The 24,748-nt window shown below is 35.9% G+C and overlaps 3 protein-coding genes across 5 annotated transcripts in view; 1 reads left to right on the forward strand and 2 right to left on the reverse strand.

Moving 5' to 3' along the window:
• LOC110716384 (chromosome transmission fidelity protein 18 homolog) overlaps positions 1–14,127 on the reverse strand; it is a 33,029-nt gene extending 18,902 nt beyond the window's left edge. The window contains exons 1-10 of one of the 2 annotated variants that reach the window (XM_021894996.1): positions 13,421–14,120; positions 13,278–13,339; positions 10,870–11,004; positions 10,501–10,776; positions 7,014–7,100; positions 5,477–5,578; positions 5,289–5,354; positions 4,447–4,557; positions 4,311–4,372; positions 2,788–2,832 (exon numbers count right to left, since the gene is read on the reverse strand). In XM_021894996.1, the coding sequence (XP_021750688.1) occupies positions 2,788–2,832; positions 4,311–4,372; positions 4,447–4,557; positions 5,289–5,354; positions 5,477–5,578; positions 7,014–7,100; positions 10,501–10,776; positions 10,870–11,004; positions 13,278–13,339; positions 13,421–13,892 (1,418 nt within the window). In that variant the 5' untranslated portion in view covers positions 13,893–14,120. Of the gene's footprint in view, positions 1–2,787; positions 2,833–4,310; positions 4,373–4,446; positions 4,558–5,288; positions 5,355–5,476; positions 5,579–7,013; positions 7,101–10,500; positions 10,777–10,869; positions 11,005–13,277; positions 13,340–13,420 lie in introns of both variants that reach the window. The other variant, XM_021894997.1, reaches the window with a different exon arrangement.
• A 1,077-nt stretch (positions 14,128–15,204) lies between these two features.
• Positions 15,205–20,462, forward strand: LOC110716385. 2 transcript variants are annotated; one of them, XR_002510478.1, is made up of 5 exons: positions 15,205–16,177; positions 17,020–17,223; positions 17,312–17,479; positions 18,500–19,256; positions 19,337–20,462. XR_002510478.1 is itself a non-coding variant. In XM_021894998.1 (4 exons), the coding sequence occupies exons 2-4, from the start codon at positions 17,020–17,022 to the stop codon at positions 18,920–18,922; spliced, it is 795 nt and encodes a 264-aa protein (XP_021750690.1). In that variant the 5' UTR covers positions 15,205–16,177; the 3' UTR covers positions 18,923–20,462. The 2 variants fall into 2 exon arrangements, 1 of the variants encoding a protein (XP_021750690.1); XM_021894998.1 differs by having other exon boundaries at positions 18,500–20,462.
• A 737-nt stretch (positions 20,463–21,199) lies between these two features.
• On the reverse strand, positions 21,200–22,278 carry LOC110716356 (zinc finger BED domain-containing protein RICESLEEPER 1-like). The gene is made up of 2 exons (XM_021894974.1): positions 21,741–22,278; positions 21,200–21,264 (listed from the first exon to the last, which is right to left on the reverse strand). The coding sequence occupies exons 1-2, from the start codon at positions 22,276–22,278 to the stop codon at positions 21,200–21,202; spliced, it is 603 nt and encodes a 200-aa protein (XP_021750666.1).
• Between the last annotated feature and the right edge of the window lie 2,470 nt (positions 22,279–24,748).

Below are 24,748 nucleotides of genomic sequence, written 5' to 3' on the forward strand. Positions count from 1 at the left end.
TACCACTTCTATATGCGGTAACATTATACCATATTTTATTAGTTTTCTCTCTAATTTAAAACCTCACTTAAAATATTTTATCATTAATCTCTTTTTATAATTATATGTATTTTAAATTCATCTTAGTATATACTTTTATTTTTTTATCCTATTAGTGCTTTATGAACTATATTGAGTTCCTTTGCTAATGTTTTCTCAAACCTTAATTTTTTCACTCTAGACGTTTTGACCTCTTCTTTAAAACTTTCTTGAATTTTATTTTTAGTTCTCTTTTAAAACTCCCTTTATCTTTCTTGGAGGTTTTTTCTTTTATCACTTTACACACCTTTTTTCAAACTCATTCAACTAATAGTCTTGTTATGTCTCCTTTTATATCGTACGGAATCTTATGACGATTCATGTTAGCCGAGCCCAAATCATTTTGGGACTAAGGCTTTGTTGTATTGTATCTCTATTTATATATATTTTTTTTTAAAAAAAAAAAAAAATCTCTTTCACATGTTATTTCTTTTATAGTGCTCATTATAATTTTATTAGAATAAATTAATCTTTCACTTGCCCCACTAGCACAATATAAAAAATAAACTCTCTAAAACTCCGCGAAAATTAAGTGATGCATTTTTAAAAAAGAGGGAGTACTACTTTGAAGTTGGATGATTTACCAAGTTTAATGTGAACCATTTGATTTTATCATTTGATTAGAGACCTCGGAATCTTGGAATGTGATCCTATGAAGTATAATAATGCCAAAAACAGTAAAAGCCTTAGTCCCAAAATGATTTGGGATCGGCTAACATGATTCGTCATAAGGAACCGTCCGATATAGAGTAAAGAACATAACAAGATAACTGGTTGAAATAGTTTGAAAAAAGGTGTATAAAGTGAGAAAAAGAAAGAGCATCCAAGAAAAAATTAAGAGAGTTTTAATAGAGAACCAAGAATAAACTTGAAGAAAGTTTTAAAGGAGTGGTAAAAACGTGTGAGTAAAAAGCATAAGGGTTTAAGAAAACTTTATCAAAGGAAATTAATTAAGCTTATAAAACAAGCATTGAGTAAAATAATAAAAGTAAATACTAAGATAAAATAAACAAAAGTATATATATAATCATGACACGTCATTGACGTAAATAATCTTCCTCCATAATGACTTATCCAACACCATATTTTCCTCGATCCCCAACGCACTCATACCACTCTCAATTACCCTCTTCCTAGTTTTCGTAGATCTTCCCCTACCACTCGCGATTCAAGCCTCCTTATCGGATCCTCACTTGGTCACCTTCTTACATGGCCAAACCACCTTAAGATGTAAACCCTACTTTCTTCCGAATTATCTCATTCCTCAACTGACATTCATCATCTTAACATATGCATCTCTACTACATTCATCTTATGCACGTGGCAATGCTTTGCAGACAACATTCGGTACCATATAACACCTGCTGGTCGGTAGAATTTGCAATATTCATCTAATTCACTTTGATTAATCTTTTGATTTATACATAAAAATAAATATAATCTTGTAGGTACTCGTTGGAATCATCTCAATGAATAATTTATTTATATTCAATCGTTATAGTTTTTACTTACATTTTACATTGACATATATGCACAAGAAAAACGTTTCACTTATTTAAATACGGAGAGAGTACACTTTAATTAATAAGGCATGCCGGGATCACATAAAAACAACCCCGTCGCACTCTTCCCCCTTTAAGCTATATGATCCTATGAAATATAAGCAAAAGAGTTCTTTGTACTATATTTCTCTCTCTGCCCTAACCGTGAGAATTAGACTTGGTCGGTGAAGCTTTGGGTAAGATGAATATTATACGTCCTACCCCACCCCACCAAGTGAGCTTTTGTGGGGGGGAAGGTGATAATAAGCTCCGAGGCCGCATCCGATCACCAAACGAGATCTTGGGAGGTCAATTAAGCCATTTTAATCGTTTTTTTTTCTAGATTTTCTTATACATAGGACTTGTATTAGCAACAAATAGTCATTCCTTTTTCATGTTTTAGACTTTCTTAAGCACTTAAATCCTACTTTAAGTTCTTTATGCTTTTATTAATTACATAAAGCACTTGGGATCAAGTTTTTCATTCAATAATCATTTAAGAGGTACTTTTCATATCCTTTGTTTATTATTTCAAAGTTTTAACCTTTTATTATTGTGACTATGTTTTTAGCAAGTTTGATTTATTTATTGCTTTTCATATGTATGAGTAATTTTACTACTAGGACTAAGGGGATCAATGAATGTATGGATAGATATTATGTTTTGTTGAATTAAATTGGAATTGGTTTTTGCAATCTCCCTATTATTCGTTATTATTGAATCTTTAGTAAAATTCTAGTCGTATTTAATTAAAATATTTATACACCAAGTTGAGCACTAGAAGGTAGAAACATCGTGCTAGACTTACAATAATAGGTGGAACAAATCTAGCAAATACAATAACTGATTCAAAAAAGCTTATTGACGAAGATAGTAAAACCATATTCTTGTTTTAAGTGATTCTTGTTCAATTCCTAATATTCATACATATTGGACCTATGTTATTGGTTTTCCATAAAAGCTCTTTCGAGCTATTTAACTCTGATGTTTATTTAGTTATTCCAACACTAAAAAAAAAAACTTATTAAAGGTGTTGACTAAAGAGTTTTGGTATAAGATAAAAGATCAAGCTAATGGAAAGGGAAAATGAAGGAGTTTTATATATAAAGCATAAGGCTTCATTATGTTATAATCACATAATTAAGTGTCTAAATGCTATAAATATTACCTATTTACCACACGGTTTAAAGTTGGCTGAGAAAATACATGAACCCTGCAAGGCATAAAAAAAGCCAATTCAACAATTAGGAAATTTAAAAAACAAAGTAATATTCAATGATGTTTTAACAATTTACATAAGCGATACATAACGTAACCAAACATCCAAAATGGATAGTCCATTATTGATGGCTGAAATATTTATAAGATTCAAAATTCGTAGTTTTTTTCGAAAATAGTTTTAAGGTTCTAACAACCTTCAATTACAGTGTAGATTTTTTTCAATTAAAAGAGTTCGAATTTGGGTATAGCTACTATTTTCCCTTTATATTTCAAAACGGGCATAGTGGGGATGTAAAGGGTATCGCTACGCTTCAAAGGGGTCGATCTTGTGAAGGGAAGGTAAGCGTAGTGCTCAACGTCTAGAAGAGCTCTTAAAAAAGAAAGCATAGGGAGTAACCTTACCATGTAAGAGAAAACTTAATCACACTACATACATGAGTAATTAGAATTATGGAACACGTCCTTAAGAGCTAAACTAGAAACCAATATATTTTACTAAATCAATAAATATCACATATGTACCTTATGTTTTAGTGCAGTTTCAAAAGCAATTTCCGATAGTGAGTCCACAAAGTCTCATACTTAGCTCCATTTCATCTTGCTACAAAGCTAAATATTTCCTACTCTCATAGCTTAAAAACTAAAACCACCTCTTCGCAATAATAACCAAAAATTTCATCAATACATCACGTGAATGAGTTGTAGTCCTTAAGAGAAAAAACTCAATTTTATTCAACCGAAAAGCAAATAATAAAATAAATATAAAAAGCATACATCAATACTAAATGTCATGATAAAATCATCCAACTTCTATATAGCTACAATTTAATAATTTTCAAAAGCCAAAAACTATGTACTCCCTCCATTCTCAAAAGTTTAGCTCACTAACTGTAGACTCTTCTTCAAAGGCAAATTTACAAAAGTGGGTGGGTGTAAGATGAAGGTGGATAAAGTAAAAAAGCAGGGTGTGTTTGGAAAAAGGTGAACAAGGTAAAAGAGAGAGTGGAAAGGTGTAAATAGTGTGGGGTAAAAGGGGTAAGGACATAAGGTAGTAAAAGAGGTTGCCAAAAATGGAACTGTAAAAGTGAGTCAAACATTCTAGAACACCCCAAAACGGAAAAAGAATCACTTTCAAAATGGACTTAAGGAGGGATTATATTTATGAAAAAAGCAAATTGTTGAACTCTGATGGTGTGTAGGTGTCTTCGAACTTCAAATTGCAGATGGCGTGGAAGAACTAAAGTGGCACTTCACCCCATTTCTACATCCATTATGTCCTTGAATCAATAATAGATACACAAAGTTTTATGAAACCAACTTCTTGGCTCTTACCGTGATTAAAATATCCTTACAAAAGCTCAAAACATAAGATGTAGACTAATGATAGAATATTTAATTAAGGTATTAAAAAATAAAGGACATCTTGAAATGTAAACATGTTACACCTAATGAGAAGAGGGAGGAACTCACTTTGCTACATGTCGCAAAGACCTTAATGAAGGAGCATAGAGATCATTGCATATGCAAATTATCTGCAAATTGTATTCAATTAATTTGACAAACTAAAAACATATTATTAAGTGTCCAAAATTAAATCTAATCTTACCGGTCGTGACAGAGACACGACTTTGCGCCCCCTACTCAACGATTTCCTTTCATATCGTTCCTCTTTGATGGAGGCTTCATTTCCAACATAAGACTTCTTTTCTGCCGCAACCTGGACAAGGCAGTTGTTAATGTGCTTTCTAGGAAAATCAAAACATATACACTTCAAACATGGTTTTTAACAGCAGCCATAAACAATGAATAGCAGATATGCACTGAAAATTTAACTTGTTATGCCAATGATTCCCAAGCCATAAAGCACCATTACATATCGATTGATACAAAGCAAGTACTCAGCTAAAACAGACTGTTAAAATCTGACACAAAGAAGAATTTTGATATGATTAAATATGGCATTATTTTAACAAATACACAATTAAATAAATAGTTGGATTAATTTCTTATTCACCATCCCTTAAGTGGCAGATGTAGAAAAATAATCATCAACTATCACTCCGTACTATTTTATAAAAGGTGACAACATTTCCAGCCCAAAATACTATGTGATTATTTGAGGGTATAATAAGAGTGACTGAGTAAATATATCCCTCCTTATATACAGCATTGAGTCATTGACACCCTCTTGGAATCCATTTAACGTATTTCTTCATAACTTATCGAAAGAAACAAGGAACCTAGAAAAGGTATTTGAGCAAACATAAAAGAGGCCTCCAAAGCATAAATTCTCCATTTTGAATTTACATCTCTCTAGGCAATTCCACTTCTTTGAGGAGGATGTTAGTTGTTTAACTAAGAATCCAAAGTGGTATCAAGCCCCTTTATAATAAACAAAAAATGATAATGAATACTAAAACGGACGGATAAGAGGCAAAAAGTTATTACCATTTTTAAAATGACCTCTACTGCACCCTTTCCATCCCCTAGTGCTCCATCAATTTCATCAATTACCTGTTGAGATTAGTTGTATATTTTTTAACCAGAGAATATTTTATTTATCTAAAAACCAGGGTATTGGAGCTCTCTAAACTTGTAGAATACATTGAAACAAAATAACGGATTACATCACCTACCAAACACTTGGGTTTAGAATGAGCCATGACTGAGTTCATTTGCACTGCATCTAAGATCTTCGCCTCAATGGTAGTCGATGACCGGTCATCACTAGCATTTATCTACATACATCAACCTCCAAATGAACATAGAAAACAAAAACAATGAGGCATAAATAGGTAGTGTATGTTTATAAATTTATTGACCTAAAGAGAAAGCACATATTTTGCATTCCCTTGTATACTTTGTGCAAACAACATCAAAATAGGTATGCCCAACCTATGCCTCCTATTGGACTGGCATATGTCAGACGTTTGCAGGAGGACAATTTGGGGAATGCAGCCTAAGGGTATAAGGCTACTAGCAATTCTGTTAGAAGAATGCGGAATCCATTCAATGAGAGTAGCTAGTTAATATTAAGATTATATAAGGTGGCAGCTGTAAGAGGAAAAAAATGCAAAAATAATAAAACATTTTTCTTTTTCTTTCTTCTTTTGGAGTTAACAGCCACTCTACGATATGAATTGTATAACCTCCATCGATGACAACAGCTACTCTACATTTTTTTTTAATTAAAAAATGCTATTAGATTAATTTCCAACTTAATTCGAAAAGAGTAATGTTGGTCTTATCAAGCCAGAAAGGAGGGACACTATTTATTCAACGGCTGACTAAAAAGATCTTCGCAGCCATAGTGAATTTTGGCAAAGGAAAGAAGAAAAGAAAAAGAAAAAGAAAAAGAAAAAGAAAAAAAAGGAAAGCGGCTAAAGATGGGAATACGTAATGGAAAGCTATTTTACAAGGACTCGGGAAGGAGGATCGGATACGAGTTCACATATGAGTGTCCGATACGTCAATCTTAAAATTCCAAGACACAAGGACTCGATATGGACATGGGTACGGGGATACGACAATTAATTTTGAATAATTATATTTTTAATGTTTTTAAAAATAACTTGTACTTTGCTAAAAAACATGAAAATTAAAAAGGAAATGTTGTAGGAAAAACCTTTTAAAACAACTTTTTTGTCTAGAAAAACCTTACAAATTTTTTTTGCAACTAAAAACCTGATTCTAAATTTTTTTTGTTCAAGACAATCTAGGGTCACTTTCCGACATTGACTTGGTTTTTTCCGGCGTTTACCCCCCATGTGCAGGTCACGTGACCCTTATACCAATACCCCCCCCCCCTAATTTGCCTCTTTCACTCTCGCATTTCAAATCCTCTCTTCTCTTATTATGTTGTTCTCTCAATTAAAGATCCTTCAACAAGGTAGTTTGGATTAATTTCAGTTATTGTGTTTGGCAATTAATTTTGACCAAGGATACTCTTAGATTGTTTTGTAATTCTTGGCCACTTCATCAAATTTGCAGGTAATTTTAAAAGTTAGGGTTTCTTGCCCCTTTTTGAATTTGCGTTAACAACAATAGTTTCTCTCAATTATATAGCCATAAAATACAAGTAAATTGATTCATTAGCTAGAAGTAACCAAGAATCTTTGTTTTCTAGGTTTTGGGTATTGGATATTTTTAACCATAGTAAAATTAGCTACCAACCTCCACAACATGGTATCCACAGTGTTTAGCAGCTACGTGAGCAAGAGTGGTCTTTCCTAGTCCAGGGGGTCCACAAAGCAAAAGAACCTGCAATTATTGAAGCTTAGGCTAACCATATAAAGTAGAACAAAATCTCAACCAATAATTGGTGGGGTAGAATTATACATTTGCCAGTTTCGTATCAAGATTTTTTTTTTTTTTTTTTTTAACATCATCAATTCTAAGGATTTAACAAATCTGACCATTTAACTGGCTTTATTTTCATTCTTACTCATTATCAAATACATTTAAAGCGAACATCCATGTCATCCAAAACATCAGCAATTTTTATTATCACCAAAATTATGAGAAACTAAAAATCTTAGGAAATAGAATATGAATAAAATTCACCTGCGATTTAAATAATAAATTGTTGTCATTTTTACATAATCCTAGAAAAAAAAAATACATTCTGAGTTGCTAATCCTCAAACCTAAGACCTCCCAACTCACATAGAATGGTTTATCACTATTTTCATTAGTGCGGTGATAATATCAATGTGCACACAAGCTAGTCTGGGGATTCCTCATAATATTTCTGGGGCTTACAATGACAGGAGTCACCGGACTGTTGGGTGAGTCTCCTAGCAGGAGAAGGAAGTTATGTATAGATGAAAAACGTAGCAGGAGTTGTCCCGGTGAAATTACAAACAAAATTGTTTCCTAGGAAGGAAAAATCTATCCCTGTGAAGGAAAGTGGTCCCATGATTGTAATGATCACATACTCCAGAATCCAGGTTTATCCAATCCAAGATGTGGACGATCAATCCTCTATTAGCTTTTTCCATAATTACACACCCCATGGAGAAAAGAAAGATTTAGTTATAATGTTTAGGAAGTCTAATACAAATGCTATTTATCTATACTGTGGTTTTGGAATCAAAAGCGGGCACCATCTCAGTACTGATCACAGGACCACTTTCGTGGGCAATGCGGATGGGTTGCGGCAGTTATGGCCTAAAAAAGCACCCGTGGTAAGCCTACATACCTAAGAATGTGCGCGATTTTTCATATCATAATTTTCATTTCAAAATAAACAATGGCAATAATGTTATGAAAACAATGAAAAGGGATTGTCCTTGTTCATAATTTCTCAAAAGATTCACATCAATACAATTTGTCATCGAGCAATAAAATTGATTCTAATAATTAAACCTCTAGCTGGTAGTCTTTAAATAATCCAACCATTTGATTATTATGTAATAACCAAACATTTCATCCCATTGATTTTAATGCACCAAAAGTAATTTTTTTTCTTCTCTATCTTTGACCACCACCTACACCTTTTGACCACTCATCATAAAAATAAAAAAAAATAAAAAAAAAAAAAAAAAAACACCTAAACCCTTTGACCACCAACAACAACAAAAACAACCATCTCCATTCTTTCTCCTCCCCTTAACCTACCACAACACATAAACCTGAACCACCAACACCGTCATCAACACCAACAACACCCTCGTCACCGTCATTGCCATTAACAACCTTTCATACCCAACATCAAAGCCAAGAAAGAGTAATAAGAGGAAAGGGAGAAGAAGGGCTGCAAGGGGCAATGGGTTTGGTCGAATGGCCGCTACTGACATGGGGTGGTGGTTTGGCAAGACGTCGAGAAAAAAGGTCGGAACAAAGAGAGGTAGAGGGATATTCAGTAGCGAGGGGGGTTTTGTGTCGTAGGTGGGGCGTCTGAAAGGGGAGGCCTTTGGATGTAGGAAGCCCCGATTGTTGTAGAGCAGTTTACGGTTGACAGTGGTGGGTTTGAAGAGGTTAAAGAGAGAAACCGAGGTTTAAGGAAAACAAAAGAGCTAGGTAGGGAAGGTGTTGGCGCCTTGGCGGTGGCTTGGGTTAAATTTAGATGGTCGAGATTCACGAAAGGGGAGGAAAGAGAAAGAGTTCTTAAAAAAAGATAAATATTCTAGACCATAGAGCAACATGTGGCATGCTTAACCTATCAAATCAATTACCATGAGCAATTACCCCCAAAGGTTGGATTATTGAATAACAATCAAAAGGTTGGATTATTAGAATCAATTTTTCCTATTCTTTATATTGATTGAGCACTACAAAGGCACACAACAATCGAAGGAAAAAGTTGTGTGTGTGTGTGTGTTATAATCTTTTGTACTACCTCAGTTATATAACATTTGCAACAATTGTCTTGGCTCATTCTCCTAAGCAAAAATTTCTTAAAAAGCGATTAATATAGTTAGGGGCATATGATTAAGAAAAAGTAAAAGAAAGAAGTGGGGACCAACCTTTTAGACATGTGAATATGAAATTATTAAAAGTAGGAGAGAGAAAGTAGGACAAAATTTTTAGTGGGAGCATTTGAGTAAAAAAGTAGGACAAAGATAAAATTTTAAGTGGGGGATATTATACCCAATAAAGAAAGAAAAAATTGTTGCAGACAATGAGTAACATCCATTTAATGTTGCACATGATATAAAACGGAGGTAGTATAATAGTCCGCAATGAAGTCAATCCATTCAACATTAAAAATTCTCCATAGGCTATTAATTCATTTTTTACCTTAAAAAAAATAACCTAACAACAGTAACAAACTTAAATACCACCTAAGGCACCACAAAAAAAAAAAAAAAAAAAAAAAGGATGACCATCCATTCATTACTTTAGCAAAGATTCTACCTTCTAACAGAGCATCAATGTACTAAACATTAATGCGACAGCAAAACTCCTACTTTTGATCAATTATGAACCAATGCACTATTTTGTGAAGCTAACACAAAAATGACAGCCATTATCATTCAACTTAATCAAATACCGAGGTTTGTAATTTAACCTTGTATCTAACCTTTATACATGTACTTAAGCGCACATGAAAGTACGGTGGTCATTGGGCAAAGCTACCCAACGGCAATAGGGTCAGGCCACTTATTAAGGGTATTTGGTCCTCTTATGTCTTTATTAATAAGGGCCATTAGGACTTTTTATATGATATATTCAACTATAGGCACCACATGTCCATTTTGACACAGTGACCTTTCCCCTTCTCTCCCTCATATTCCTCGATGCTTCTTTCGTCTTTTTTTGCTCTTTGGGTTATTTTAAACAATTTTATTATTGGCTTCACTTTGAACCCACTTATAATTGGCCTTACCCCTGATTTTTCCCACCTTCAATTGTGAATAACCCACAAGGCCACAGTAGACCTCACTAGTACTAAGCCTCGACTTGCCCAATAATTATGCCTACAATCAAGCAACCACATAACATGCTTGCACCTAGAGAGAGAGAGAGAGAGCACATAAACTTTGTTATAGTTATTGATTCTTAGTCTACATTGGTATACCGTTTGTTTTTGTTATTTTAAGAAGCTTTGGTAGCAATCTACAATGGCATGATGAAAACAAACTTTGGAAAAATAAGAGTGAAAGTGCCATACCACCATCATAGACTTTTGCCAACAAAAGTAGTTTCTAAATGCTGACCTTTTGATCTGGTGTCCTTGAACTATTTTGCTTCGTGTTTTGCACATTATCAATAACTTTAGGCCTATTGTTTTCTTGCTCAAAATTAGATGAAGTCTCTGTGTACTTTCCAGCATATTTAGGTCCTCTACTCTTCCCGGGAAAACTAGCACTAGAATGTTTCTGATGGAGGGGAAGAGAAGAATGTCGTCTCAGTGCAGATAAAACCTCATCTTCAGTGTTTCTAATACCATTACCAAAAACTGCAGCATCCCATTGTTTCAGCCAAGAGAGAACCTGTATGCAATAATATGACATATAAAAAAGAGAAGAACAAAAGCCACTTGGTAAAGAGTTCATACTTCAGAAAAAGATTAAGGTGAACAATACCTCTCTATTTGTTTGTTCGTCACTTAGAAGCTCAGTAAAAGATCTTGGAGCATATTTGTTAACCCAAAGTTCTTCAGTCATAACTGAAGATTCTGGAGATAAAGTGTCTTGGACTTCAGAACTAGACTGTAAAGCCTACAGCAACAAAGCAAAAAATAAAATTACCATTTAAAATTTGCACAAATTAACAACAGTCAAAAAAGGGGCATAGAATCCTATAAACATATTTCAAGTCAAGATCCAGATCAACTAAAAACTATAGGCATTACATGTTCGTTTTTATTTAGACTTTGCTTGCATATTTTTACCTTTCACTTGAAAGGGTTTTTTCTTGGTTCAAGCATTAGGATGTTTAATCTTTCTTTATGTTTCTTCAAGTTCTTCAAAGCTAGAATAATTTTAGTTTGTTACAGCTAAATTAGTTAGTTGTTAGCTAATTAACATGTGTCTTTTGTTAGCATAAGATTAGTTATTAATCTATCCAAAAATCCTATAATTTAGGGATATGTTTTAAGGAAATAATTCTAGTTTGATTTGGTTTTGGATAACTAAAACAAATCAGATTTGGTGAGTTGTAAAAATCGTGTAAGACTTGGTCTTCAAGGCAGTTTAGGTTAACTAGTTTGTTTAGAATTGAATTAGGGACTTGTCCCAATCTTTCTAGGGAAGCTAGCTTATATATAAGTTGTACACACGTTTATTGTTCATATATGAAATACATTAATAATTAGTTTGAGTTTAAACACTTAAGTTTTGGTTGATTGCGATCAATTGTTGTTTTGTTTGTTTTAGATAATGACTCATTTGCATAAACTAGTCTAGCTAGATTCCTTGTTCTTAGTTTGTATGGAGATTAATTAATTTGGTGGATTCTTAGTTAATTAAGCTCAAAATCTAGGCTATTTTGTGGTGAATATTCTGTATCGATTTAAGGGTTAGATCATATCCTTGTGACTTTTGGTTTTTGGACTAAGATTCACATCATCTTTAGTATTCTTTTTTGGTTTTAACTTTAAGCTTTTCAACAATATTCCATTTTTCTGTAGCTCATTACAGAAAAGAGGGTTTTCATTTTATTCAAGTAAATTTATTTGACTTAGGGTGAACTACAATGGTAGATGGTAAAAAGTCAAAAAAGATAATGTGACGAGTGGAAAGATATAGTGATGGTGGTGGGATGGCATGACATGAGGGAGGGATAGCGGTGGAATGACGGTGAAATGATGGTGGGTTGATGAGCATGGTAGTTAAAGGAGAATGGACAAAACCTTAGGCAAAAATCATGTCATAAGTTTGGCACGTGAAGGTCAACATCGGAAAATAATAGTCAAACGTCGGAATCTGATAAAAGGTACCTCCTCACAAACAAAACAAATAAAAAATAAAAAGAAAAAGAAAAACGTTTAAGGTCCTACTTTGCCACTTTTTAGATAAAAAAAATCCCTTTGTTACAAATAGACCACTTAAAGGGGCCCTTCCTAACAAATTATTCTAAATATTTTGTTATCTTAGCTTTATTATGCTAATAAAAAGATTTATCTACAACTTTTTCCTACAATTAAATCTTATTCTGAAGTTGGTTTTAAATAATAGAGAGAGGTAGAGAGAAAAAATAAAGAGAGGAGGAAGTGTAATTATTTTAAATATACCTAAAATTTAGATCAGACCCTAAAATCAGATTAGATTAAAAAAGTACAAATATATTCCAAATCAAAATATATGTATATGTCAGTTAAATATATAAGTTGGATGCGATGAAAATAGTTCGTACCAGATCAATAAAGAAGATAAGCTGAGCTAAACACAACCTAAATGTAGTTAATAGTATGGATAGAATCTAATAATACATACTTGATTATTAAATCATACTAATTAAGAAGCTTCAAAAGAAAACAGCAATCTCAAACCAAACCAAGCTAATCTAGCGCTTGCCAACCAAGCTCAAACAAAAAATCTACACAATTGTAGGCTCCACTAAGGAAACAACATTGAAGGCCCTTCAAATGAGAGTCTTATAAAACTCATAGCTAGTAGCACTTGTAATATCAATAGCCTAGGTTATGTGAGTCCTCTAGCACATACATGATTTTGATGATTCTTAATGGTTTTAAATTATGGTTACTTGCTTGTCGGAACTGTTTAAGATCCAAACAATTACAACGATAAGGTATATACACGTATTATTATGAATAAAAAAAAAATGCATTCAATCAAGACTGAGTAGTATCCACTAAGGGTGTGTTTTGTTCAAACTAATTTAACCAATTTCATAAAAAGTATAAGAAGTTTAAAACAAAAACAAGTTCACATATGTCAAAGTCAGTAATAGGAGTATTTTACATAAAAAGTGCATCCTAAGTAGATATTTCATAAAACATGAAACTCTGAGGACCAAGAAATAGGAGTACCTTCAACAGTGCATCCTGCTCTGCGTTTTGCAGCAGAACACAGACTGATTCTGAGATAAGACCTGCAAGTAATTGAGTTTAGGATACTGAAAACATCTAAAACAAAAATTCCAGCCAACTTCGGTAACCAAAGAGAAATATACCGCTGGATGTGGCTGGCATATTGGATTTCTTAACAACATTATCATCGCCAACTGAAAATGTATGCCTGTCGAGCTTGGCATAGACTCGTTCACCAGATCCAGAGGGGGCAGTGATTGGCACACAATTACCATCAATTTCCGAGGCAAAGCGCGACAAATATATCCCATTGTCGTGCTTCTCTAGTTGAATAGAGACGTCAGGCGTTTCAATTTCAGTTCTAACCCTAACCCTAACACACTCATCATAGTCGGTATCCAGTGGGGATCGAGGACGCTTCTTGTCATTGGAGGCAATCTGAATCCGAGATTGGGAATGTCGATGGGGAGAAGGAGGTGCTTCTTCAGATTCATAATGGGCATCCTCAATTTCGAATTTGTCTTCTTCGACTTCCAGTTCCACCGAGTATTCTTCTTCCTCCTCCTGCTGGTTGACCTCTAGCCATTGAAGCTCATCTAAGTCGGGAAATTCCATTTTTGAACGTTAGGGTGGAACCGCTGACCTAACCCTCTAGCAATTGAAGAAGAGGAAGAGAAGGGGAGAAGGAGGAGGAGGGTTTCTGGCGGGAACAGAAATGGTCTACTAAACCACGTCCGATATTTACCGTGTAACGTCCGTATTTTTATATGAACTCTCCTAAGTAACCCTTAAATAACTCTTTAATCTTCTCTCTTACTTTCACTTTTACTTTTCCCTCTATTTACCTTAAGAATTTCATCTACAACCACCACCACCGAGCAAACCACCACAATTCCGTCACCACCAAGCAAAGCCACCACAATTCCATCGCCACCAAGGGTTGCGACCGGCTACAAGGGACGATGTCAGAAAATCGGAAAGGTAAGGGAGTTGGCGATCAGGTATTTGTTTTACATTTTTTTTTTATTCAGTCGTTCTAGACAAACGCCTGAAATTTTAAAATGTTCCATGGAAGGAACACCTGAAATTTTAGAATCTCCCCCGAAACATTCTAAAATTTCAGCCGTTCCCCCCATAACATTCTAAAATTTTAGGCGTTTCCCCTCTTGAACGCCTGAAATTTTAGAATGTTCCAAGGGTGATTCTAAAATTTAAGGCGTTCCTTCTATGATTACGAAATAAAAAAAATATTAATAAAAAAAAAAAACAACAACAACAACAAAAATTCAGAGCATTCACCGAAACCGTATGCTCCGACGACCTTTCCACTGGCGTTGTTGCTTCCTTAAACTCGTCCATTTACCGTTTGCGCTAATTGGTGAAGAGTAAAAGCAATTTTGTTTTTAAAAATATGGGTGGCGGTTGTTTGGTGGGGTAATAAGTTAGATAGTGGTTACAGAAAGTGAAAGTGAAATAGGGTACATTTTATATGGGGCATGTTTGTAAAGTCATGTTAAAATACGGGCATCACTCAATAAATACCGACATGGTTTAGCAATTCACTTTGGGAATAAAAAAAAAAAAAAAAAAAAACCCTAATTTCCCAAAAATACCTGACGAACTTCATCTTTATCTCTTGGGTTTTTCTACGTTATGACCCCGTTTTTTCGCTTTTTCTACGTTGTGACATGACATTTTTGATTTTCTACGCTGTAACCCTAAATTACCAAACATTTCTACGTTGTGACCCTGCCGTTAAGTTGACGTTAGTGTCTGCCGTTAAGGTAATGGGAGTGCGTACTGTTAAGCTGTTAGGCTGCCTCCCTCCTTTCTTCTTCTTCCTGTTTGACTGAGATGAGCTGCCACCCCTCCTCCTCCATTTCCAGCGACCCCACCCCCTTCGTCAGCCACCCCTCCCCCTCCATTTCCAGCGACCCCACCCCCTCCCCTTCCCCATCCCCACCACCACCCAAAGCCAAACCCTAGAACCACCATCCATAACCACCAGACAATCGCGACCATTGCCCCCTTGACCATCTCCCTTCCCCCACCCCAGCCGGACTCTCCCGCCCTGGTTTCGGCCCGCCGCCGCTCCCAGACCCATCCCCTTCCCCTCGTCGGCACTTCCCCTCCCCCTCCCCCTAAACCACCGAAACCCCCACCACGAAACCCCCCAATTCACCAACAAAACACCACCGATCTGATAGTTTCAAAAAAAAAAAAAAAATTATCTGATTTGTTAAATAATTCGAGCAAGCAATTAACCACAGACTTCGATTAAGTTGATGCAAGGCGGTTGGAGGTTTTATGCGGTGGAGGGAGGGTTTTTTTTAGGGATTTTTCGGGGAAGGGAGAGGGGTTACGTGGTGGAGTTTTGGTGGTTAAGGGGCGACGCTTGAAGTTTCTGGGCGGTTGCCGGCACAAGGGGGGTCTAAGCGCGGCCGGGAATGGGGGCTGCGGCGGAGGACTGGGCGTGTGGAGGCAGGGAGGTGGCTGACGAAGGGGGTGGCTGGAAGGTGGATGACGGAGGGGGTGGCAGTGGGTTGGCTGGAAGGTGGATGGACGGTGGTTGGGCCCCACTAACGGAAATAGTTAAAGTTAACGGAAGCAACTAACGGCAGGGTCACAACGTAGAAACGTTTGGTAATTTAGGGTTACAACGTAGAAAATAAAAAATGTCATGTCACAACGTAGAAAACGCGAAAAAAACAAGGTCATAACGTAGAAAAACCCTTATCTCTTTATTATTGTAGCATCCTACGAATTCGCACAAATCTATACCAAAGTCGCACAAATCTACACCAATTTCGCACAAATACTATTCGGAAATCAATTTTTTTAACTGTTTTGCAACGAATTTCTTACAAAAAGCGCACAAATTCATCGCGAAATTCGATCAGGTATGAGTTTTCTGGGTTTTATTTTCTGATTTTGAAAACGAAATTTGGGGGTTTTATTTTCTGATTTTGAAAACGAAATTGATGTTGATGATGTTTTCCAATGGATCCAAGATGATAATAATTTGTTTCAAGATTCATTTGGTTGTAAAACACATGTTTGATTGTTCTTTTTTTTTGTTAAATTTGATATTGTTGCATCTGAGATGAAAATTATTGGCGGATCGTTGTACTTTAGAGTATGTCAGTGTATTAATGTAATTATTTTTATTGTAAATTCCATATTTTTTACTCATTCCACTTGAAATTTCTAGGTTGATTTTTATTTGTTGGGTTGATTTTCTGGATTTGAGTATGACTATGTTGAATATGTTGATTGGGTTTGATGATGATGTGTTTCAAGATGTTTAGGTTTGATGATGTGTTTGGGTTTGATCAGTGGTAATTAGCAAATTATCTCTCTTCATTTGCATTCTAATCACATTGGTAACTTTGTCACATGTCCCACCACTGTAGCTTGCCTAAAATCCTGTGCGTTACTGTTTAGTTGCAATTTTCCCGGGGCAGAGAAAGTATTAGTTATTGGCATCTTGTTATTATCATTTAAACTTATGTAATTAATTATTGACATTAGACAAGCATGATAAAATTAATTGATTGAAGATTGATTTTATTCTTAGCTGGATGTTACCTTAACTTTACCTTTGAATGTGTTATAGACATATTTTAGAGAACTTGATTATTAAAGTTTATTTTTGAAGAACTCAATTAGTGGGGCTTACTTTTGGAGAACTCATTTAATCAAGCATATCATTGGAGAATTTACTTTACTGCTTTTTCATCAGATGCCAAAACAAAATCCCAGAGAACTGAATCCTTACCTGAGGAACAATGGAAGTGGCTATCCTGAAGATGAAGAGCAAATAAAGTCCAGCAAGGACCAACTTTTGTCATCTTCTGTAGTGGGGGATGGTGGAGCAAGCTGGAGAATGAAGGCTTTGAAGCGTGCGCAGGAGCAAGCAACACGTGAAGGGCGAAATGTTAAAGAGGTATGTTTGCACCTCCATAAACTTTGAGGGTCATATTAATTGTTAGCCAAAATTTTCTCTTATATCAAGTATGTCTACTACTTTTCAGGTTGTTCAAGAAAGGTGGCGATCTCTTGGTCATCTTGCAGCATCTGTGGCATCTCAGAGTGCTGCTGCTCCTCGTGCTCATTTGCCTGCTATAAATTCTCGAAGGATGGGAGCATGTGGGGAAGCGAAATCAGGCTCAAACAATGATAGTAGAAGGGGTACTAAAAAGGTGAGTTGTTAATTAACACATGTTACTGACTAACTCATTGCCTAGTCTTAACGTTGATTACGAGTTTCTTTATATATTCTGTTAGTCATACAACTGTGTGATGGACTGCTAGCAACAGCACATAACAGAATAATAATACTAGTTTGCAGAACAAAATAAAGAGAAAGATGGAAGCTTTTTGATTACTAATCTAGTCAAGCACAACCCAAATATAGAGATACTGCAGAACAGTACAATAGAGAAGAAAGACTAAGACTTTGATAAATAGAACACGAACTACACAATCGATAGGTTTAGCCTATCAAGCTCCATAGTGAATTTAGCTCACAACACTCTAAATAATGGCTTTAGGCCATAACTCTCTCAAGGATTCTCACTAAATTTCTGCCTAACCTTTTTCTCTCTATTTATACTAAAACTAAGTACTATTAACCTAACATAACAACAATACTAGGCTACCAATATTGCCCCTACTTAGACTAGTCTATTACACTCTACACTGTGTTTAATGCTGTGAGTTCACTTCAAATTGGTCTTTGCTTAAGTTGGTGGCACAATTCATATACTATGACCCATCTTTTTGTACTACTTTATATATACACTCCCTCCATTATCTAATAGTTGAACCACTTTGACTTTGTACACTTTGCATGTACTTTGATCATATTTTTCTATTAACTTATTAAACAATTTTTATAGTGTAATATGTTAATGAATTTGTCTTAATGTGTATTTTCTAACATTAATTGTTTTTATAATTATTAAAAAAATATCTAAAGATATTAGTGGTCAAAGTTCTACATTGGCAAATGTGCCCTGGTCAAAGTGAAACAACTAACAAATTAAAAAGGGAAATTAGAATATTAAAAATGTAGATGTGTTTTTTTCAAATTATCATTTTTTTTTATTTCAATTGTATAATTAGAATTATTGATTGAAGAAGTGCATAATAGAGGAAGTATTACTAGTGACATTATATATCATGTCACTGTTGGATTGTAATAGTGTCAAAATTTTCAGGTTTCAGGAGCAGGAAAAAAGCAAACACTTGCTGCTTGCAGCAAGAGGCCGAGGACAGTAGACAAGTATTCAGCATTTAATTTGCCTATTCCCAGCGAAATTATGTATGATATATTATTACTTCTTCCTGCTTCAGTTCTTCAGGAGATTGTGAGGTTCGTTTGCAAGGAGTGGAATGCTATAATCAATGACCGGCTCTTTATTAGAGCCCACCTTCTTCAGTCCTTGTCATCTCCTGCTACTACTGGTTTCCTTATTCAAGACAACAACCTGCATGATGCTAAGCTAAAGCGGGCCTTTTACGTTCACCCATATGATCGTGCTATCAGTATACTTAAGTTCCATTTAAAGCCACAATTTTGGGTTCTTGTAACGGTCTACTCTTGCTTCAAAATGCCATCATTCCAAAAAAATTGTTTGTAGTGAATCTCGTAACTAAAGCCCACATCAGTCTCCCTCCCCTGTCCCTCGCCGTGCCAAGGGCAGTTGTTCATCATAAACCTTCTGCTGCTCTAGCATTTGCGCCTTCTTCAGGTCAATACAAAGTCTTATATGCTTGTTTCGTCTCCAAATATGAACATCCACCATATCTTGAACCTGGGAAAGCTGGTTATTATTGTGCCAGATTCAAAGTTAAGGTTATGGTATGGACAGTAGCTGTTGATGAAACTTGGAGGGCCATTGACTGTCAAGGCATTACTATGAGTAATGAGGCAAAGCAGACACTAATGAGTCATCCGTTTTCTATTGCAGGAGGGTATATTTGTTGGTTTCATACAGATCACTATCTTGATTTTGCCTTGGATATAGATGCTGAAACCATGTATCAATTTGCAGGGCCAGTGTATCAATTTGCTGGGCCAAAAGATTATACAATGTACTTCAGTCAGACTTACTGTATACCGATGGACACCGGTGCGGGTCTAATACATATGCTATCCCCTGCTATGTGTTGGAAAGTCTGGGAAATGACAGAACCGAAAACTGGTCCTTGGGGTAGATGTACAAATTTCGGTGCAGCTGGTATGTATTCGGCGCTTGATAGACATTTCCATCCTTTAAGGTTTGGAGGCGCTATACCTCTTTCTTATTAGTTTGAAAACTGGAGAGTTTTGGTTTTGGCAACGTGAGGTCCAGCCCTGGCATGAATGTAGCGTTGGTTTGTTACAATTGGAAGACGGGGAGTATTTGGTCATCTCCAATTAATTGGCAAAGACATTTTGACCTCCCACATCTCCACGTAAACAGCTTGCTATCACTGAAGAATCTGTAGTTGTGGAAAAGGGTGTTCAACAACTGGTCCGGACCGGAAAAATGGACCAAACTGGACCGGACTGACCTCAGACCTCTACCGGTCCAATCTTCTAGTTGAGAAATTAATTTTTTCGATTTTCGGTCCGGTTCGGTCCAAAATCTTATAAAAACCGGTCTCGGACCAGACCCCTTTTTTGCTTAAAACTATGCATAAAATATTTAAAAATAATTAACATTATTCTTAATAAGTTAGGAAAACTATAAGTTTATGAGTTTTTTAATATTAGATTTACAAAAAAAGGCGATAAAATGAATTTTCCTTTATTTTATTTTCACATTTCATAGTATAATTAAAAATAAATTTAAAATATTACAAGCATATTCTAAAATTGGTCTAAATCGGTCTGGTCTTCAGTTCTTAAAATTTAATTTTTCAGTCTTCAGTCCGGTTTAGGTTGGTTCGGTCTTTGACCGATGAATATCCCTAGTTGTGAAACGACAATCATTGTATGAAGTGCAAGTGTTGTGTAGTTCTATGGATACATCCATGTGGGACTGGAGACTCAATAATTGACGTTTAAGTTAATTTTATTCCCGTTCCCTACCCCCTAATTTTTTGTTCAGGTCACTTGGACCTAATGTTGTATAATTTGATGTAGACTTGATTGATATCATCAATGTTTGTGGAATAAAGATTCTATTTGAATGATATCTTTATTTATTTTACTCCTTTTCTCACTTCAAGAAGACCAAAACGGAGGCATTTAGTAAATAAAGCGATAGAATATTTGCACACAGGTGTTATGATTTAATTTCTTGGTCGGTGCTGGCTAGAATGAGTTCTTATATGTCTTCTGCCACCCTCTACACTGGAGGATTGAATGTGTTTCAAGGAATCAGTAGGCGGTTCCATTGTCCAGTCGCTGTAAAACTCACTTGGATGAAAAACTCTTCACTGCCCACGGGCTTTACATCTGATTGATCATCATTAAGTATAAGGTGTCCTTTAAATTAGATATTATGCTCCCAGTAGCTTATTATTTATCAGCAGCCTGTTGCCTGCAACCCTGCAACAGATGGGCAGAACAATAAATTGAGTCTTTTCTAGACCTGTTCAACGGGCCACGCCAAGCCTAATCCGAAATGGGCCGAGCTTGTCCATGGGCCATTAAGCCCAGCCCGACCATCCCATTCAAAATGTATGAACAAACTACAACAACCATGAAGTAAACACAATATAAGAGAATTATAAAGGGCCTTTCAGGGGCCTTATAAAGGGCCTTAGAAATAAAATTACAAAGCAAATATATTGGTGTTGTAAAACTCTGAATAAGTATAGGATAAATCTCGGACAATAAAATTTAAAATCCAGCACATTGTATCATGAAAATAGTTCATATCACCTACTATAGTACTATGAGAGTTATAACTATGCAAATATGCTAATCATTTTGCAGCTCCAAGGGCAATCCTCAGTCTCGCAGGCCTTTCCATGGTAGGCTGCCCTTTACCTGTAATTAGACCATTTAAAATTTTGGTTAAATCAATACCAATCACTAATTATAAGCATAGGAGCCAAAATGAGTGTTATACTATGTTGGCAGTAAGTGCATTTAAAGAGAGACAATGCAGACACATATAAAAGCAGAGAACTAAAGGCAATATGCTTACAATGAAGATGGAACTCCATGGTATTGATTTATACCAAGAAAAACAGCAAGATTATAATAATAAGAGAAGAAAAATCAAAACAATTACCTAGTATAGGAAACTATCATCAACCTCATCATCATCATCTCCATCATCAACGACCTCATCATCATCCGAGCTAGAATCATGATCCAAATTTGAAAGGATGTTATATTCTCACGGCGCCAATCTTGAATGCAAACTAGGGCTTGAACCGTTGAGGGTTTCAATGAGCTATGATTAGGAGATATATTTTCCCCCCCTACACTAAAAATCGACTTGGAAGCCACCGTACTACCCGAAATCGTTAGAAAATCTCGTGCCAATATTGCAAGCTCTGGAAATCTCACTACATTTTGTTGCCAATACTCTAGAATATCTAGCTCCATGTTCAAATCAAGCCCCGGTTCCTCCAAATATGACTCAAGTTGGGACTTTTTCGTTTGAGTCCTTGTAATTCTTGAAATATAGCTTTGATAATCATCAAAGAAGTTTTCATCTTCAATCCTACTACTTGTAGTAGAGGGAGCAACAATTGGGGAAGTTGAAAATGTCGACTTATACTCATTATACAAAGATCTTAAAGTGTTCAACACTTTTTCAACTTTATACATAGCCTCATCCGAACCATATATCTTGTCAAAACAATACTCCACAAACTTTAACTTAAACCTTGGGTCAAGAATTGTCTCACAAGCTAGATATAGGTTATACTCGGACCAATATTTGTCAAATTTTTTCAACATAGGTAACACCATTTGAGCTAAAACTTCATGTGGACCTTTAGATGTCTCAAGTAAACGACGATGCACCATACATGCTCCCTTAAAATACATGTTAGAAGTTGGAGACTTATTGGCCGAGAACATACATGTAACATAATAAAAGAGTTTCAAAAACTTGTGAACAACACTCAATTTATCTCATTCATCCTCCAAAGGCACATTACTCTTGAAATATGCATGTAATGACCCCAAATGAATAAACACATATTTATAGTAAAGCACATTATCAAGCATCATATATGTAGAGTTCCAGCGAACTTGCATGTCCATACTAAGTTTCCTCTTAGCCTCTAAATGAAAATGGTTTTGAGCGGTATCATAAAAATCCTTGCTTCTAGAAGATGATCTTATAACAAATTTTACCAAGTTTCTAATCCTATCTAATATGTTCTCAATACAAGATAGACCGGATTGGACAATAAGATAGATGATATGAGCACAACATCTAATATGAAAAAAACAACCACCACTAACCAACATTCCCCTTGATCTTAGGCGATTTTTCATGTGCTTAACCATCACATCATTGTAACTTGCATTGTCAACCGTTAAGCTAAGCACTTTGTCATCTAAATACCATTGGTTAAGAAACATAAAAATCTTATCGGAGATGCTTTGTCCATCAAAAGGGGGTGACAATGATGTGAACTTAATGATCCTTTTATGAAGTTTCCAATCATGATCAATAAAATGGGCGGTTATGCAAATGTAATGTTGCCAAGTGTGTGATGATTTCCAACTATCAGTTGTCAAACATATTCGTCCGGGTGCACTCCTCAATTTTTTTTTTTTTTAATTTCTCTCTATAAGAGGCACACAAAGAAAAAAGGTCTCTAGTTAAAGTTGTTCGACTAAATGGTTTAAATTTAGAATTAGACTTTAACATCATCCGCTTAAAACCTTTTTCTTCCACAGTCGAAAAAGAATGAGAACCTTCAACAACATACAATAAAATCTCCTTTCTTAATTCACTCATATCAAAAATAAATTCTTCCTCATCATCAACCGCCTCCCCAAGTGGAAGTCTATTAGTTCGTTTTTTACACACTTCAAGCAAATGACGTATTAAATGAGATGTTTCACTATTTTTGTGGGCAATTAAGTCCACTTTACAATGCTTACAAATAGCAATTCGCTCACCTTTTGCATTATTTCCATCCGTCATTTCTTGCCAAACTTTAGATTTCCTACTCCTTTTACGCTTACGGGCGGCATCAGATTCATCAACCTCATCATCTACCTGCATTGACGTTGTAGTTGCTTCACTTTCCATGGTTAAAAAAACTACAAAAGTAAGTGTTTCAGGGTTTTCTGTGTCCCTCGGGAGAGTTACAATTCCAAGACTGGATTCTGGGCGCCTGTACCTGCAAAACAACGGAGACTCCGGTTGGGTGGAGTTCCGCCTCCGACGATCAAGTTAGAACGTGTTTGGAAGATGTAAAGTGCAGAAAGTAAAGTATATTCTCAGATTCCGAGATCAAGAGTGCTCTCTCAGTGGAGAATATCTGCAATTAATGATTGCTCTGTTTTTGTGAATATTTTTGAATGTGTTCTCAGGTGGGAACATCTCCCTATTTATAGGGTCTTGGGGATGCGCGCAGTCATCCTAGGTTACGGAAACCTAGGAATGATGGGCTATCTCGAGAATTGGGCCAGGAAGGCCGTTTTTTTCCCAATGATTGGAGATGCCACGTGTTAGCAGAGGATTGGTTCATTTTGAACCTCTCCTTAGGTGACACGTGTCACCATTTTATTGGGCCACGTGTCATGGTATTTTTACCCAAAACATTTGCCCCTCACAGGTGTGACGTGGCATGCCACGTGACGCCTGTGAACTGGTGTCACATGCTGACGATTTTTTTTTCATTTTTTTTAATGATGGTTCATCTTCTGGGGAAGTTAGAGGGGTAGCCCTAGTTCCCTCCCTCTATAAGTAAGACTTCCCCCCCCCTTCCTCATTTTTGCATCTTGGAAAAAATTTTAAAGAGAGGGAAAGAGAGACTTAGGAAAAGCTCTGATAACGCTTGCGCTTGCTTCCATAAAATTCTCTGCTACTTCCGTCTGACACAGCCTGTATACCGTCTGTGTAACCTTTACCCAAGGTACATCAAAACCGTCTGGGTATATTTGCAGCAAATTCGCTTGTTTTCAAAGTACCTACAGCGGGCCATCCGCTTGTGGACTTAACAACCAGAGCTTCAAGGAACCGCCTGGGTACATATCCAGCAAATTCTCTTGCTTTTCAAGTGGGTACATTCGATCAACCGTCTGTGTATTTTTCAGGCAGCTGACTGATTTCCGCCTGCCTGTCAGCCGGTCAACGCTTTACCTCACTTTCACAAACATCTTCAAGGTACCGTCTCTCCCCTTCGCAACTCTTTCGAGCTTTTTACCGTCTGTATGTATTGGAATGTGATATACACGTTTTATACATATATCTTCCCAACTTTTCATTACGTTTTTGCATGGTTTTAGGCTCTTTCGAGCCATTTCCCGCTAACAATCTCTTCTCTAGTGTGTT

Source organism: Chenopodium quinoa, unplaced genomic scaffold (genome assembly GCF_001683475.1).
Source record: "Chenopodium quinoa cultivar QQ74 unplaced genomic scaffold, ASM168347v1, whole genome shotgun sequence".
NCBI classification, from domain to species: Eukaryota; Viridiplantae; Streptophyta; class Magnoliopsida; order Caryophyllales; family Amaranthaceae; genus Chenopodium; species Chenopodium quinoa.